General features: G+C 42.8%; 1 protein-coding gene across 1 annotated transcript in view; it reads right to left on the minus strand.

Annotated features, from left to right (window-relative positions):
• The window catches only part of nfatc3a (nuclear factor of activated T cells 3a), a 72,831-nt gene that overhangs the window by 35,370 nt on the left and 20,194 nt on the right, over window positions 1–17,267 (minus strand). The window contains exons 2-3 of the mRNA XM_071530944.1: window positions 13,616–14,795; window positions 8,220–8,382 (exon numbers count right to left, since the gene is read on the minus strand). Coding sequence (XP_071387045.1) covers window positions 8,220–8,382; window positions 13,616–14,795 — 1,343 coding nt within the window. The remainder of the gene's footprint in view (window positions 1–8,219; window positions 8,383–13,615; window positions 14,796–17,267) is intronic.

Raw genomic sequence — 17,267 nt, forward strand, 5'->3', positions numbered from 1 at the left:
GTCACGCTGTTTGGCTTTTGTTTGTCTGGCTACTGTACGTACGGTCAGGAGGGGAGCTGACTGTTATGACCATTGCCAGCCAAGGCTTTATGACTCTCTTGTCTTTCTTTAGATCACTGACTCGCAAATGTTTTCAACATATGCCGTTTGGTGCAAACCCTCATGCAAAGTGTCTTTCAGTACCATGAGTGCATACATTATCAGTACTGGTAGCCCCAGTCAGTGTCCTGACTGGGGCTCCTGACCCCTTACAGTGTCTCTTAGGTTCTACTCCCTGAGCTAGACAGGATATAGTTTTGACGCCGAAGCACACATTAGCCTACTGTGATGTGAAATTCCAAGGAAAATCTAATTATTAATTGCTTGGATTAATGCACAGCAACACAACATTCTTTACTGCTTGCAATGTCACATAATGATACAAGTGGCAGAGCAAACACAGAGCTCACGTAACGTTATCAATTTGTTGGAAGAGTGTATGATAATAAGCTTATTAAACTGAGTCTTAATGAAGTTTAGACATTTGTAAAACAAAGCTCTACAGTAAGTTCTTCTCCTATATGATTCATTTGCTTCATATTTGTTGTGGTTTCAGAGCAGTGTGAACTGTTTTAGAGCCTCTGTGTCTGTGGTCCAGAACCCACTGAAGAAATCACTGACCTAAAACAGCTCAATTAGATTCTACACAGTCCACTTGAAATAAACACAACTACTCTCTCTTTGGAGAAGACAGTCCTAAATCTAGGTGAAAGCTATTAGGTAAGAAGCACTAATAACCTATAGCCTAGATCCTCTAGCTAGGCATTCATGACTTAAACCTTCTCATCCCCTCAGGTTTGAGAGGAAGAAAAGGTTTGAACAAGTTGGAACATTTCCTTCTTACAGATCGGAAATTTCAACAGCTCATTCCCAACATCTTGTCTGCTTATCCACAATATTGCCTTGAGCATTTTCAGCGTAAAGCTGTTGTCGGCTAAAAACCTCATAACTCAAGGAAACCCTAACATATTCATTGAATACTGTAAAAACACATGGTTGTTAATAAAAAGCAAAGTCTTACCACTAACAATAATGATGTTTAAAAAACATAAAAACTGATTATGGTTATAACTACAGTTGATTAAAAATATATCAATTGCCTGGAACCTACTGAATACATGGGTATAACGTTTGTTAGGCAGCATAGGTTTCTGCTACTGTTAGCTTTATTGTCGCAAATAAAGTGTTATTCATTCTGATCATCTGTAGAGTGTGCAAATCACCAATTCAGCTTTTATTGTACCTGACATTTTACAAGGGATTACTGTAAGAACACAACCACCTTGCAGGAATTTAGCAAGTTTGTTGAAATGTCTCTCGGTACACAACAGAGTATCCTGGGCATCAGGTAACTGAACAGGCGCCTGAGCAGGGTGTAGGGTTGAGGGATTGCCTCTTTGGAATGGAACGTAGCCAGTGTCTTGCTCAAGGACACCTTAGCAGGGTGGATGCTTACAGGCAGAAGGGCTTGAACCCAGGTCACTGCGCCACTGTGCTGAGTAAGGCCTTTTCAACTTTAATCATGAAGAATGGACTTCTCTCTTTTCTGTAGAGCTAGCCCTACACCAAAGAGCACATGCAGCACTATAATCATCTTCATATGATAAACCCCAAATCTTTCTCTTGAGTGTATTCAACTACTGTTTTGCCCAGGTTGGCTATTGAAGCCAAAATGGAGGTCCTGGGAGAGATGGTCCCTCTATTGCCCTCTACAGTTGGTTGCAGAATAACTTGAAATTCCATCCACCACAATATAAGTCAAAGGAAACAACACCCATCTTCTATATAGAAATATAAAGGCAACATTTTTACCTCCACCAACAAAGTTGGAGGAGGTTATGTTTTTAACCCTGTCTGTCAGCAAGATATCTCAAAATGTTACAAACAGATTTGGCTGAAATTTGGTGGACAGATAGCCCTTGGCCCAAGGATCAGTTGATTCGATTTTGGTGGTGATCAGCATTTGGGATTTCCACTACTCGTTTTTTGCCATAACGGTTATGCTGCGTTCATGTGCTGGTGCAATGGTCTGACAGCAGCAGACTTCGATGTCGGCTGCTAAACAGTCTTGGGTTCATGTGCTTTTTTGTCAGAAAATCAAACCCGCAAGATAAACAATAAGCAAACAGAAACCATTACGGAGGCTGCAGCTTTGCAAGTTGGCAGAGGTCTATACTCCACCGAGCGCCTTCTTGTTCTACAAGAAGTTAGAGTCGCATGGCTAATTTCATTTTTTCTAATGTCTCCACTTAAGGTGTTTTTTTTTTTTTTTAATTATGTCATTAAGAAGATATTTGCATGAATATCAGTGCATGTAAGGGGACGTGTCTGCTTAATCCTGTTCTTGGCTAGCAGTATCAGCCATCGCTCCAGACTACATACAAGCGTGCCTTTTTGACCATATAAGGTAATATGGGCTGGCTTTTCCTGCTGTTGTGGGCTTCACTTCACACACCTGCTCCAACCTTTTACTCTACTGCGTGAACTCTGGGTCCCAAAACACAAATGTCAACGCCCAAAAATCCCATATCCCAGGCTTCATACACGCCAATAGAAGTAGTCTATTTTCTGATGTAATCACGGACAAAACAACAAACAAAGCCCTGGTTTTGGCTGATGCAAACACTCTTTGTCCAACAGACTTGATAAAATACTAAATGGGAAGGAGGGCTTTAGGAAACAACACTTAGTACAATCAACACACAAAGGAGAAGACAAAATAACGCAAGCAGTCTCTCTCTCTCTCTCTCTCTCTCACTCACTCACACACACACACACACGCAAAAACTCGACAACACAGACATGTCTACCTCCCCTAAGGTCTTTTACACATGTAAACCAGACCAGCCCCACAGCTCCCTTCCCAGTGTTGCCTCATGCTCTTGTTTTTCTGTTGACATAGCAGCTCGGTAGTGCCTTGATCTGGGCAACAGCGCGGCCACAAAAGGAAGTCACCACCATGTCCAGATGGCAGCCATGGCGTCATCTGGTGACATCACACCACCAGAGTCAAGACCCCAGGAGGACAGGAGGTCCCGCAGAGAGCAGAGGACTTAGAAATAGAATGGGTAGATGGGGCAATTCCTGGGGTTTCATGGTATTTTAAAAGTAGAATCCTAATGGTGTCATTGAAATGAACCTTGCTTGGTATGCAGACAGTGCCTGAAGACAAGGAAAAATGGATTGCTCAACACAGCAGCCATGTGGTTGTTTGCTCAAATGACGCCTTTGGCATCATAACAAAGCAGTTTTCTAAACCCCCCGCTCTGTACCAATGTTTGCTATCATGACAATAACAAACGCTCTATTGCATCCTGCTTAAGGGTGCCAGCCAAAATGCAATACATCGGCAATAATTGAAATGTGGTGATGTAGATAACGATATCCATTCTATGCATCCTAATTCTGTGGCAGAGAAGCTGCAGTCACACACTCTGGGACCAGTGTCACTGTGATGCCAGGGAATAGCTTGCTACACCTGGGAGACATGATACGTGCAAGCTAGTTAACAGTGTCAAGTGCTCTGACCCCCTTATGACCAACATGCTGGGTAAAATTGTAGCTGAATTCCTTTCAGATACTTAAATTCTGATATTATAGTTTGGTTTGCCTTATCTTGCAAGTGATATGTCTACATTTGAGGCTATTTAAAGAAATTGTTCAGGTTATTAAGAAGCCTACCTGCTTCATCACAAACTTGGAATCATTTCAGTCCATCCAAAAGTACTTTTACCAATTTTATGAATTTTGAAGTATTGGAAGTAGTAATTATTCACCAATGCTTGTGGTCTACTGGGCTAAAAATGACATCTCTAAAAAATCATTTAAGCACCCTTGAACAAGCTTTTTCATTCATTTTCTCTACACGCTTACACCTTTGGGAAAAAAAAAAAGTAAAAGTAAACTAGAGCACCTGGAGAAAAACACACGCCAACACAAGGAGAACAGAAAGGGCCGAGGCTGGGAATCAAACCCACTGAGCCACCATGCCGCCCTTAACTAGGTCAAATATTTTAAAACATATTGGAATATACACTGTAGTAATAATAATAATAATACATTATATTTGTATAGCGCTTTTTTAGATACTCAAAGACGCTTTACATAGTAAACAACAAAACACATAACAGACAATATCAATGAATAAGACAGAGAATAGAACATATCAAATAGGGAGAAAGAGAAAATAATTAAAATAAAAGACCAGGAGGCCAAAAAAGAGTTAGAGATTAAAAGCAGTTTTGAAAAGATGTGTTTTAAGTGATTTCTTGAATGTGGAGAGTGAGGAAGAGTCTCTGATATCCTTTGGGAGAGAGTTCCAGAGGGAGGGAGCAGCAATCGAGAAAGCCCTGTCCCCCCAGGTCCGGTGCTTGGTCCTAATGGGGGGGACAGGAGGTTGGCGTCAGCAGACCGGAGGCTGCGGGTGGGAGTGTGCCAGTGAAGGAGCTCAGTCAGATAGGGGGGAGCCAGGTTGTGGAGGGCTTTATAGGTGATGAGGAGGAGTTTGAAGTGAATTCGCTGTGGGACGGGGAGCCAGTGGAGGTTTTGCAGGACGGGGGTGATGTGGTCGCGGGTACGGGAGTGAATACTAGAATACTGGAATATATATTTGTGCATAAGTCTGATGACTAATCTGAGCTGAAATGTCAGTTATCTAAAAATGTCACACGAGAGAGAGAGACATGATGTGAATTATGAAACATCATATGCATTTAACAAGTGTATTTAATTTGTATGCACATCAGAAAATCACATGCATCATAATACATTATGAATCATTTCTGTTACGAGACTTTTATTAGCCATACATAATTCGCCCTCATAATGTGCTTCTGATGCCCTCTGATAATGTCTCATGAGTTAACACTTCTAGTAAAGTGCGTTTTTTGCTGTTGTTGTTTTGTCTTGTTTAATTTCCATTTTAGCATGACGTAATATCCAGCAACTTGTTGAGTGTGATAAACTGCTATCCACCAGCACAAAATAAGAAACAATAATACTAAGCACTTTGTGTATATGTGTTGGGTTTTATAGTAAATGTGTTGCTGTAAAAACAATAATGGCATCACAGGGTGAAGGAGTGACCTTTCTTCATGGTACTTTTTACACGGTGCATCAAAAAGAGGCTAAACAGACCAACAATACAGGAGAGGGTGTTTAGTAAACGAAGGCACTGACTGTTAGACCTGCCAGACAACTGCTGATATCATCTAAGCCAACGACTAATTTTATGTTGCATGTCAGTGACACAACCCAAATGTGGGTTGTGTCAAGATCCAAATGTGTACCTGAAATTGTTCTGGAGCAATGTCTATGTTAGAACATGTGAGAGCATTTATTTTGAAAATCAAGATTAATCTGAAAAGTGGTAGCAATCAAACCACTGCTGAATGTTATGGACTGAATATTGTACAAAGTGGTCAAGTTACAGCATACTACCTCAGCCACAACAACGACAACATGAAACATCTTAAGCTCTCCACTCGCTGGCTGCTACAAAATTTGGTGGACTAATCCTATAGCCAAACAATTCCCCCTGGGGATGAGGAATGAGGGCAAGCGTGGCCAATGCCTGGGTGAAAAAATTTGACAGCTAAATTATGCATCGTCACACATGGCGGGATATAATCTTGGTCTCACTGCAGTTGAAATGGTTAATCATTGGCCTGAAGGGAGAATAGAGCAAGGCTGCATGTCTGGATGTATGAGGAGATAACAAGCTGTTTCTAAAGGGACAAATTAGGACTTCCTTGTTATTTCGTGAAACTCAACATCTGTGATTTGACTCAAAATTGAAAAAACAATATTTGAGTGCATAAGCTTAGTAGTTGGTGCCAAATAAACAAAAAGTGCTCTCGATCAAGTGTTGTGAAGATTTTGAGCAGGCTCTGGCTCCGGCTCCTCGGCCTTTGGATGGAAAAGTGGCTTATGACTCCTACTCTGGTGTTTCTTTGAATCAGACGCTGAAATTAATGGGGACTGGGGAAGATTTAATGGCTACATGGTGACACACACAACAATAATTAACATCAAAAATAAAACCCTAGAGGGAAATCAAGCCAAGTGAGCAATTAAGAAAATACCAAAGCATGGTTAGACTGTGGACTGACTTCCAAAAAGTCACTCCAGAATGTATTTATATCCTATTTTGTGAGCACAGCTGTTCAATTTACATATTTTGTTTGTTAATTTTACAAATTAACATTAAGGGTTGACAGAGTTAGCGATAAAGTTTACTTTCAATCTTCAGTCCCTAGTGATATATTGAAAAGACATAAAGGCAACAGTGGCAGCAAGATAAAGTGGGAGCTCAAAATCTAATATGAAACTCATCTCACTATAAAGACACACTTTGTAGTCATCATAGGACTTTTACTGTGGCACTTTCAATTTTGTTTTCTTATCACCATCAAAAGGCACAAGGAATGATTGGCCAACCATTTGATTGAGAGTTTTGTGATGAAATACACTTATTCAGTTCTACTTTCCAAAATTTGAAAAATAAAATGTTACAGGCACCATTGCAGGCGCCAAGATATATGGAGGATAGGGGACTTCAGCTGTATGTGGTGATCTTGTTGGGTTGACAGTCAGCTGATTGGCTAAGCTCTGCCATTGTTGGGTTCCACAACAATGGTCATGGTCATGCTGCAAGGCCCTACCTTAATCATACACACAAAGGAAGCCTGTTGCTGTGGCCTTGAAATATTAATCAGACTGAACTCTCTCTCTCCCTCATCCTCTCTCTCTCTGTCTCTCTCTCTCTCTCTGGCCTAGTGAACAGCGGTCCTAGCTGCAGGTAGGCTCACCGAGTCTCTCTCAGTTACTATCAAATGACAGAGTAGCTGACTGGGCTATAGTGACAGCTCTCTAGCCTACCTGGTCCTCTTCCTGCTTCAACAGGTTGACTGACAGTCTAGCTGTGGGAGAGGATCCGTGTGACAATCCACACATGCAAATATGTAAAATGAGACCCTCACTGTAAGATTAATTCACTACCGCCACTGATGTATGGGCTATAAAGCTGTACAATGATTTATTAATGATAGTCAGTCGATGTCAACAGCTATGGGTAGATTCCAGTTGGCCAAAAGGGACCTGCCACAGGCACTGCACAAAGAAGATGAAACATTTTCTAAAGGGTAATGCAACTTCTAGGCAGGCAGAAGAGGTTGTTCCCTACGTATTGTATTGTATTCCCAGTATGAAGAGTTGAACCCTACTGAATGGAAAACAGCCCATCATTCAGGAAGCAATTGCTAAATTCACCAAATAAGTTTGGTTGAGGTCATTGCTCATCCTTGTTAGCCATCCTCTCATGTTCTATTTCATGACTGGAGGTTGCCAGGGTGACGTCTTGGCTATGTGGGTAATGCAATAGGTGCTGGGTGGTACAGGTGCTCAGGGCACAGAGTCCATCTTAAGTAATGCAAGGCAAGCATCATGTTAACAAACACGCACAATAAATCAGCCCTGACCTCACAGGGGAATTTGATCTTTGGTATGGTGGATTATGACGTACACTAAGGCATCAGTGATTGGTATTTTGTTTACAGTGGAACAGGGGCAATCTACTTGTGTTTATGTGATGTAAAACAGCTTTTTTGCATAAGATGTCTTAACAAATTCTAATAATGTTTTTACACTGCTAAAATTTTAATCTTTGGGTAATGGTCTTTGTAGTGTCATGCTTAAACTACAGATTGTGATTACAATATTAGAGGTAGGAGATGTGACGAGGCCAGGAGGATGACAAACGGGCTAAAGGTGCCAATTGAATTGTAGTTTCAGAGGAGAATTTTACGCATATTTTGAATTCCATCTCAAAGGTATTTCCCTCCCATTAAGAAAGATGTCTAGGAGAAACACGGCTGGTGTTGTTGTGGTGTTCATTGCGTAAACACAACCCCCAGCTCCCCTTTACAGCACTAGCTTGATTTTCTAGATGTTTTCAGTGGAAAGGATGCAGTGGCGCAGTTTCATGACACTGCTGAGAGCTCAGCAGCAGTAAAATATATAAATATATGTCAACGCTTTGCCAAAGACCACCGTGCTTCTTCAAGGCTTTTTCACCACCTGTTTAGCAAAAGCATTAGCCGTAAACTGGGACTTTTCACATACATCTGTTTCGCACTGCTATCTAACAAAGGAGAGGACAGCGGAGAGGACAAGTGTGTTACCTTGACAATTGGGTGGCCCCCGGATGCTGCTTTGACAGCTCCTCGGCTGCCCTCGGTCTCATAGTGTGCTCGGTGGTGGGCCTTGGGGTGCACCTCTATCTTCAGTTCATACTGGCCAAACTGGCTGGGTAGCGGCCAATCTAGAGGGGGCAGGGAGGAGGTCCTGAGGGGAGAATACCACACACACATGCATACACACCCACACAAACAGGCACAGAAAAAAAAATTATGATTTATATTATGAAATTATTTTGAATTACAATGTTGTGTGAACTCATAAGATTAATTCAAAGCAGTCAGTAGAAATGTTTGTGGTTATGGTAATTAGCCTAGTGTCTGTGAATATGAACAATCTTTTCTCACATATAAGAAAAACTCCAAAGGGCTTGAGGTCTGATCACTGAGAAAAGAATTCTCCAGAATTGCTCCACAGACAAAATCATTTTATAAAAAAATACTTAAAGACAAAAGCACTTGAGTGGTCTATTGACACCAACGCTCATTAACACATAATGATGGCATACCAAAAACATTTAAAAACGTGGTTTCCCCTCTCATGGTCTGAGACATAATAGCTAGTAAATGGGGGTACAGCATGTGGTGTACTCAGCCCCACCAGACAGTGAATCACCGGAATGCCCACATACATTAACCCTGATCTGAAACCATAACACTTGTAATAGGTCATGTTAAGGCTAAACGGGTGAATCATTTTCTAGGGGGACTTTTCACTATGAGTTTTTACTTTTTACTATGTGGGCCTGTGGGAGTGGTGGGGTGAAGTAGAAGTGTAGAAAGAACTGAACAAAGTGGACAAATGTGTTTGTGAGAGACAGAGAGTGAGAGAAAGACAGATGGAGAGACAAAAAAGAGTGAGTGAGTGAGTACATGAGTGACAGAGTGTGTGTGTGTGTGTGTGTGTGTGTGTGTGTGTGTGTGTGTGTGTGTGTGTGTGTAGTATGTGTAGTGCACCACAGGGGCTGGCATTGTGTGTTTTTCCTCCCTGCGTTTTTTTTTTTATCTGTGTAGGCCACAATCATATTTGAACAGCTGCACTCGAAAATAAAACACTCAATGGTCTTCTCCAGAGAGAAACTGGGTCTCTCTCCGTTGTTGAGTGCATTAGATCAGTTCATCCCCAGTATAAACTGTAACCACTGGCATCAGCCTTTAGTATCAGCCAAGCCATCACCCATTATAATTATTGTTGTTGTTGTTGATGTCATCATCGTCATCATCATCATTATTATGACCGCTATTCCCGCAATCAACTGAATCCCCAAACTATACGCAGTCTAGCCCAAATGTATTTGGTTTTACAGTTATTGAGAGTTAAGTTTGAATCTGTCCTCCAACAGCATGGCCTCGCAGACGGATAATGTTGGGAAAGTCAGTCAGTAAGTCAGTAAGCCGATTTATGTACTTAGTGAATAAGGCTTTTTCAGAATTCAAATTCAAAAAGAATTACGGCAAAGTGGCTAATGACTCATGAATCTTTCTTGGAGAATCAATTACAGCAAAGCCTGGGACAAAATAAACCATCCAAATAAATTATGGGTGAAATATGCCCCTTTAACTGCCCCTAACTCTCATTATCACTATTATCATTATCATTATCATGTGTCTAATACCTTTAACAGTGAATAATATAATTAATTTAGCTTACTTTAGTTTAGTTTACAAATAGACCTAAACACATCAGCTACATGCACTGTAATGCAAGCCACAGTGTAAACCCTTGATACTGTACACAATTTATTATTCATGAGCCAAAAGCCCTGTTGTAGGGCAGCGCACACAGTATGTGTGTCATCCAGGTGTTCTAGTCTGACAACAGTTACATAGTGCCATAGTTTTCTTAGCAGTATGCACAAGAAGAAATGAAACTGTGTGTGCATGTGTGTGTGTGTGTGTGTGTGTGTGTGTGTGTGCGTCTGTGTGTGCATCCATGCAGACCCGCATTGAGTGTGTGTGTGTGTGCAAGAATGTAACTGCATGTGTGTGCATACATGTGCGTGTGTAATTTAGGCCTATGAGTCAGTAAAATGACACATCACTGTAGGCAGTTACAAGTATGTGCTGTCTCATGGGCCAAGAGGCAGACATCCTATGCCACCACAGTGAGTTCTACTTCAGTTTTTACTACTGTAGGCCCTTTGTGCACCTCTGTCATATGGTGGTCTAAGTTTTCCATTTGGGCACATGAGAGGGTTCTAGCATGCAAACATGCCATACAGAGCCTAAATGCCATGATAGATCTTTGACAGAAGAAATCAAATGGAAATTTTTGTAAAAGGGAAAGTTTGTAAAGTCTCAATCAGCATGGTTGACTCCCTCAATTATTCCCTTTCCAAGTGTCCGTCAAGAGCTGGCTACACATGGACCAATCTGATCAGACTGAATGGAAGACATGTGAGTCAGGCTTTCATTGGAGCCATTTCCACAGACTGGCACCGAATCAAGAGGAAAGACTGAATTTTTGAATAAAAAAGGCATGTATCTGACATTTTGGTCAATTAGGAGTTTTGTGTGTGTGTACTCGGTGTAGCCTTGTGGTTCCAAATCAAATTGAGCTACATTCTACAGATTCTCCGACCACATATGACAAGGAAATGCCCCCGAAAACCACATGATGTTGTATCTTGTTACGTAAAGGCTAACTAGTCATATTGAGCAAATCACATGTGATTGTAGGCAAACAGTTGGCATGGGAATACACTGTCACTACCATTTTGGTCTGGTTTTGCTTGAAAATAAATTTTACATAGTGATTTATGTGCTGAGTCAGTTGCATGACCGTTGTATAATCTGTTGTATAATTTAAAAAATAGTCAGTATTCAAAGTTATACAGATTTTTCTCAGTTCCTTAAAAGTTTACTTTTCAAACAAGGTTTTCATCTGCCAACAGCTCTGACTAACACAGATGCAGTGTAATGGTGGTATCCCAACCCTTCTGTTTCCCTCCCTGCAGCCATGACATAACCACCCAGGAAGTGTGGGTTTGCATGGCTGCTACGGTAACAGGAGTAGGGGAGGACAGAGGAAATATGAGCTGTGTGGCAGAGCAGAGCAGGAGCGGCGGCCTGTGGCCTGAAATAGCGTAACCTTTCTCGGATGTCCGAGCCATACTGCGGGGGCTCCCGCTCCAGTCACGTCCCCACAAGCCGGTCCCCTCTACAGCCTCCATCTTCCCCCTAGCATCCTTCTCCCAACATCTTGTGAGGCAGGTGGAAGAAGCAAAACCTTGTCTCTACAAAAGTTGCTACATTATGGTGTCCAGCACTATTTAAAGCATCCAGAGATTCAGTTTTTACTTCCTGGAATTATTTGTTGCTAAGGAATTTTAGCCAAAACTCTCCTTACTGGCTAGAATTGTATTGGCTACTTGGTAATATTGGCTTTTTATCAGACAGAAAATAAAACTTTTGGGAACCAGCTCATTTCAGTGTCATTACATTTTTAGCTCAGGGATTTAGGTGGAAGCAGACACTTTATTAAAGTGCTTGTCTGGGCACCCCACCCCTTTTCCATCCCATCCCCCCACACTAACCCAAACCCACCTCATCTCGTTCCACTGCTGGGCCAATGAAACCTACCCACTGACCAGCCGCCTGAGCCATCTGCTCAAAACACCACTAACACACACACACACACACACACACACACACACACACACACTCTGCACACACACATGCACGCACACAGGCATTTCAAGAACCTTCTTTCCTGTGGCAGACAGGAGCTTACACCATCTGTAGCTGATTCTCAACTGTAGAAGTCACATCTGAAAATGGAGATTTACCTAGGGCCTATATTCTTTGCAATAAAGGTAATTAATGTCGGCAATTAAGCTATTTAAAGTAGTATGGGAAATGCTAGTCTTAGCAGGAGTGGGTATAGGGAAAGACTTGTAAGGCAAAATAAATAAATAGCATAGTAAGTAAACTCTGAAAAATAAAGTGGAAAAAATACTGCTAATTGGAGCTATTGCATCCTTCATGATACCGCCTCATTGCTTCAAATTGACAGCATGACCTTTAAATCTGTGTGTGATGTCTTCAAACAATTTAACAATGCAGGTGGTGTGGATGTGATCAGCTTCACCGATCACGTAATTCTCTAGCAATATAGACATTGTACTGTGTCTGTTGTGTGTTATAATAACAATTAATTTTGCTCTACTGCATAACATGTGAGAAAAGAATAAGTTGCTATTGCCTCTGCGGTACCAGTGCAGGACAGATGCAGGATAAACGCAAAATGGGAGACATCTTTGATGGCGTCTTCTGTAGCATCACTGGGAACATAAAACTTATAAGGACAAAGATACTAAGACTGAATGGTTGAGAATTGTCATGCGGCTGACCCCGTTGTTGTCTGGGGAGTGCTAAAGTCTGTTTGAGCAAGTATGTACAGTATGTGTGTGTGTGTGTGTGTGTGTGTGTGTGTGTGTGTGTGTGTGTGTGTGCGTGCGTGCGTGCGTGCTTGTGTGTGTGGGCCCCCCTAGCCATATGTGCCCTGTGCTGATTTATAGCGCTAGGGGCCAGTGCACACAAACAAGGCCATGCCTTCATCTGCTGCACACATTTGAGGAGAGCAGGCAGCAGACTCTCTCTGTCTCCTCTCCTTAGAAACTGCATCATGATATACAAGGATCAAGAGCTTCTGATCGCACCCATTACCCTTTAATGTGGAGAGTGTGCCTGCATCTGTGTGTATGTACGCTTGGAGCTGTGGGCGTGTGAGCCCCTACGCTCCTCTCCATACACCAATAACCTTATGTTACTCTATTGTGCTACTACAGTACATCAGAATACTGCAGATACAAAGCTCAAAGTTCCCCCCTTTCTGAACACCGATTTGCACTTGAGTGACAATAAGCCTATTATTCATGTAGAGTGCTATGTGATACTAATTTACTTCGATGCAATGTTTACACTTCTCTTCTAGATCAAAAAGGTTTTTGAACTTTAAGATGGCTCACCCCACTCAATAAAGATGTCCGCCATTGATGTCTATTCTTTAGCCTTGACCTACTAATTGTATTTATGATGACCACATGAGCTATCTTGCCAGGTGGTGATTACATTGATAACTCACATAAATACTGATACCTCCACACAGCCTAATGTTTTGAGCTTTAAGCTTCAAAGGTCTCTATATACGTCATCCATCATGCATCTATTCCACATATTGCAATAACGACTGTAGGCAATTCTTTCTCAAAAATAGAAAGGAAGTGACATGAAACTTTCTAAAGAATTCCTCTCCTAGGGAGTCTGAGTCATATATTGGATTACATAACTGTGAGATGGAGCTGGATTTAGTAAAGGTATTGTTATTAGTATAATCCTCCTACTTTTCCTGCTTATCCTCATCATGATCAGCTAATTACCTGAATATAGGTGTGTGACCAGGCTTGGGTTTGTTCCATGTGAAGTGGGAGGGCACTGAGAGGAACTGTTCCCCAGGCCCATCCTTCTTCAGGCCGTGCATGGCCTCGTCTGATGGAGAGTCTAGATGAGGAGACATATTCCCCTGGTCGTCTAGGCCCAGCTCGCCTTTCCCAGACTGCATAGCTGTTCTGTCCTGGGAGGTCTTCCTGGTCTTGGAGGGGATGTCGGCCTCAGAGGGGCAGCACTGGAAGGGCGACATGCCTACGGAGGGGCTGCCAATCCAGGTGTCCTCTGTCACACTGCCCCTAGGCGAGGGCCCTGGGGTGGGTGTGGGTGAGTGGTGGGGAGACACTGAGCCCTGGTAGCAGATGTCGGCACTGGAGTGGCGCCTCTTCCCACAGGGCGAGGTGGGGCGCGAGGAGGGCCGCGAGGGTGACCGTGGGCTCAGCCAATTCTCATCAGTGACACTGGTGCGTGGCGAGTGGCAGGGAGACTGCCGGGGTGACAGGGTGATGGAGTGGGAGTGGACGAAGGCGGGGTGGTGGTGCTGCCAGGGGGCCTGCTCCTCCAAGACTCCGCCACCTGTTTGAGGGGAGGCACAGCCTGGGGAAGTGAGCGGGGAGCCCAGGGTGAACCGGGCAGCCGCCTCATTTAGCTCTGAGTCTACATCGTCGTAGACGTGGGAGAACGATTCGCAGGAGGAGGCATCAGAGAACCAGCTCCTGGAGGAGAGGCTGCTGCACGGGCTCGGGCTGAGCGAGGAGTCCCGGTATGAGTGGTCCAGGGGCAAATACAGGTGGTCCCTGGACAGGGGCCGGTCCCCGTGGTAGTCCCCGTCAGGGCCGTTCACCCTCAGATCCTCCTCATTGGCGTCCATCTCCTGCTGGCAGCTGGGTGAGATAGAGGTGATCTGGATGCTGGGGCACTCAAAGGCCTTAGGTGCCCCCACGTGGACAGGGGGCAGGAGGGGGGAGGTGCTGTACTTTGAGCCTTGTGCCTCATAGCTCTGGGGCCCAGAGGCTAGTTTGTGTGGCTGAAGGCGTGGAGAAGTGCTGATGACCTGGGAGTGGGACTGCATGCCATGACGGGGCAGGCCGACAGACTGGTGGTTGGTAACCATTGACTGGGGCTGGCCCACATTCAGGATGTAGAACGACGTGTTGTCATCGGGCTCCAGATCTAGGCAAAGGAAGAACAAGAAAAGGAGAAGATTAAGTCAGTTATTCAGACCATATTGTCAGCCATCACTGATTTTCTCTCACTTCACTTTTTCTCTTCACTGAGAATGCAAGAAAAAGTACAATAAAAATGACTGTGACAAATTTGTTTTGCTAAAAGCACTTAAATAAATTCTACTTGATTGACTTAACAGTGAAGACACACAGGAAAGAGTGTAGACAAGTTAGACGTAAGAGAAAAGACTGAGCCATCACAGATTTGAACCACCACAGTCATAAGTGGGCTTGTGCTTACATATTAAGCATATAAGCTGAATGAGTCATCAGGGTGCTTTTCAGACTACAAGAATCATCACATTTCCGCAAAACTAAGTTTCTTCCAATACACAATATATTGATGACCACTGCAAGTGACTTCATTGTAAAAAGAATTATATAGCTACTCAGACCCAATTCTTCACATCACATAGTTCTCTCTCAGTGATCATTATTACAATTTCCTTTCTTGCTGAAAATAGCCTTCATGAAATACACACAGTTAAGGAAAAATCCACTCTTGAATACTCTTATACTGTTATATATCATCAATCTGTGATGTTCAGTGCATTCCAAGAGTTATTTTGTGATTAAGTGTTATTATTTTTTTGGTGAACCCACTTTCCCTCAACCAGCCTCATCCACTTCTACTTCAGTTAGTGATTTCCTACATTTCCCAGAATAACTTTCCAGTCAAGAAAAAGTGAGAGCCATGCCTCTTACTCAAAACTCAACATGGCTTGTGGCTACATTGCATTATGGACTACTGAGACTACTATCGGTGTAGAAATTGGCATCTCTGTTGTTTCTACAATGGATTCCTCCCTGTATGATTGTTGAACGTCAGTGCCTTTATAGGACAGGTCATGGTGGAGAGACAAGGGGATGATTGCGACAAGGGTCCCAGGCTAGATTGTACCATTAAAGCCTGATTCTTCAAATCAAGTAAAACATATAAGCCTGCAATCCTGTGTACTGTAGTTTAATTGATAAAGCATAGCACAAATGCTTACACTGCCAGTGTTTGATTCGCACTGGGGCCACCCATATCCACTCATGGTATTGTGAGATGCTTTACACAAAGGCATCCACCAAATAGCAAATACATGCAATATTCAAAAAGCCTAAGATGCTAAAAAACAAAAAAATTGAATCCCTGCAGTATTGACTATTTCCCAAATTAACAATCTGTTCTTCAAAACAAAACATAACTACCATTGTTTGTGTAGCCTTTTGCATCCAAGGTTTCTGAACGGTCATAGGGAAAGACTGAGAAAAGCCTCTGCTTGCAGCTACATCAGTGTCTAATTCATTTTATTGGTACCTTTATTGGTTATTGGTGCTATTCAGTTTGGCTAGCCTTGAACAGGGGTTCGTTGGCCTGTTTCCCGGGAGGATTGCCCTCCTCTCAAACAACAAGATGATTATTGCATCACTGATACCGCCATTCCAGATATATATATCAGGAAAGGGAGTGTATGGTGTGTTTACCATTGTGTTTGTATGCTTGCATGTGTGTGTACTGTTGGATGTGCAGCATGTGTGTGTGTGTATGCATGTGTGTCTGTCAGTGTTGCTGGGTAGCAGGCGGTCATATAGGCATTGTTCCAAGAGGGATAACCGATGAACAGTGCTACTCAGGAAACAAATTCACACAACGGTGCGTGCTCTCGGCTGTCATCACAGCTAGCGCCGGCAGGCTATTTATACCAAAGGTCAGCCAACACAGGCAGTATGCACACACACACACACACACACACACAGAAACAAACACACACACACACACACACAGCTAAATAGACAAGAGCCCATTGTCCGCACTGGCACCACTCTATTAGAGGTTATTGATAAACTCCACTGACTGCGCTCTGTTGCACCTATTGGGAGCACACACACACACACACACACACACACACACACACACACACACACACACGCTTGGGACCTGGACGACTGTTATGAAGCGCTGTGTTCAGTTTATGTGGAGACCTTTGTAACCATTGTGACCAGTTGCCTGTACAAAAAAAGTTAGGCTAAATGTGAAAACCCACATGTGAATTCAAAGCATATGTGCATTTTGGACACATGTTGGGTTTTTTATATGTGAACAATTTTTTTCAGGTGGTATTCTGACATCACATGTCACAGTTTTGAGACTCAATTCATTGGTGAAAAGTGTTTTTGCATTTTCACATGCCATTACATATGACAATATTTGTTTCACTGTTTCAATATTTGTTTTTTATTTTTGTTTTGTTTCAGTGCATTTTAAGGAATAGTTCACCCAAAATTGAAAATTCTGTCATCATCTACTCACCCTCATGCCAGTAGAAACACAGGTGAAGTTTGTCCATATAACACACAGGGAGGTTGCCAGCCCAACTCCATAGCAGCCTTCTCCAAAACAACTGAAGTCAGTGGGGACCAGTTCTTCAGA

This window comes from Centroberyx affinis, unplaced genomic scaffold, assembly GCF_046629955.1.
Source record: "Centroberyx affinis isolate AG114_WGS23_722 - 3 ecotype Tasmania unplaced genomic scaffold, CSIRO-AGI_Caff_v1 ptg000139l_1, whole genome shotgun sequence".
Taxonomy (NCBI): Eukaryota; Metazoa; Chordata; class Actinopteri; order Beryciformes; family Berycidae; genus Centroberyx; species Centroberyx affinis.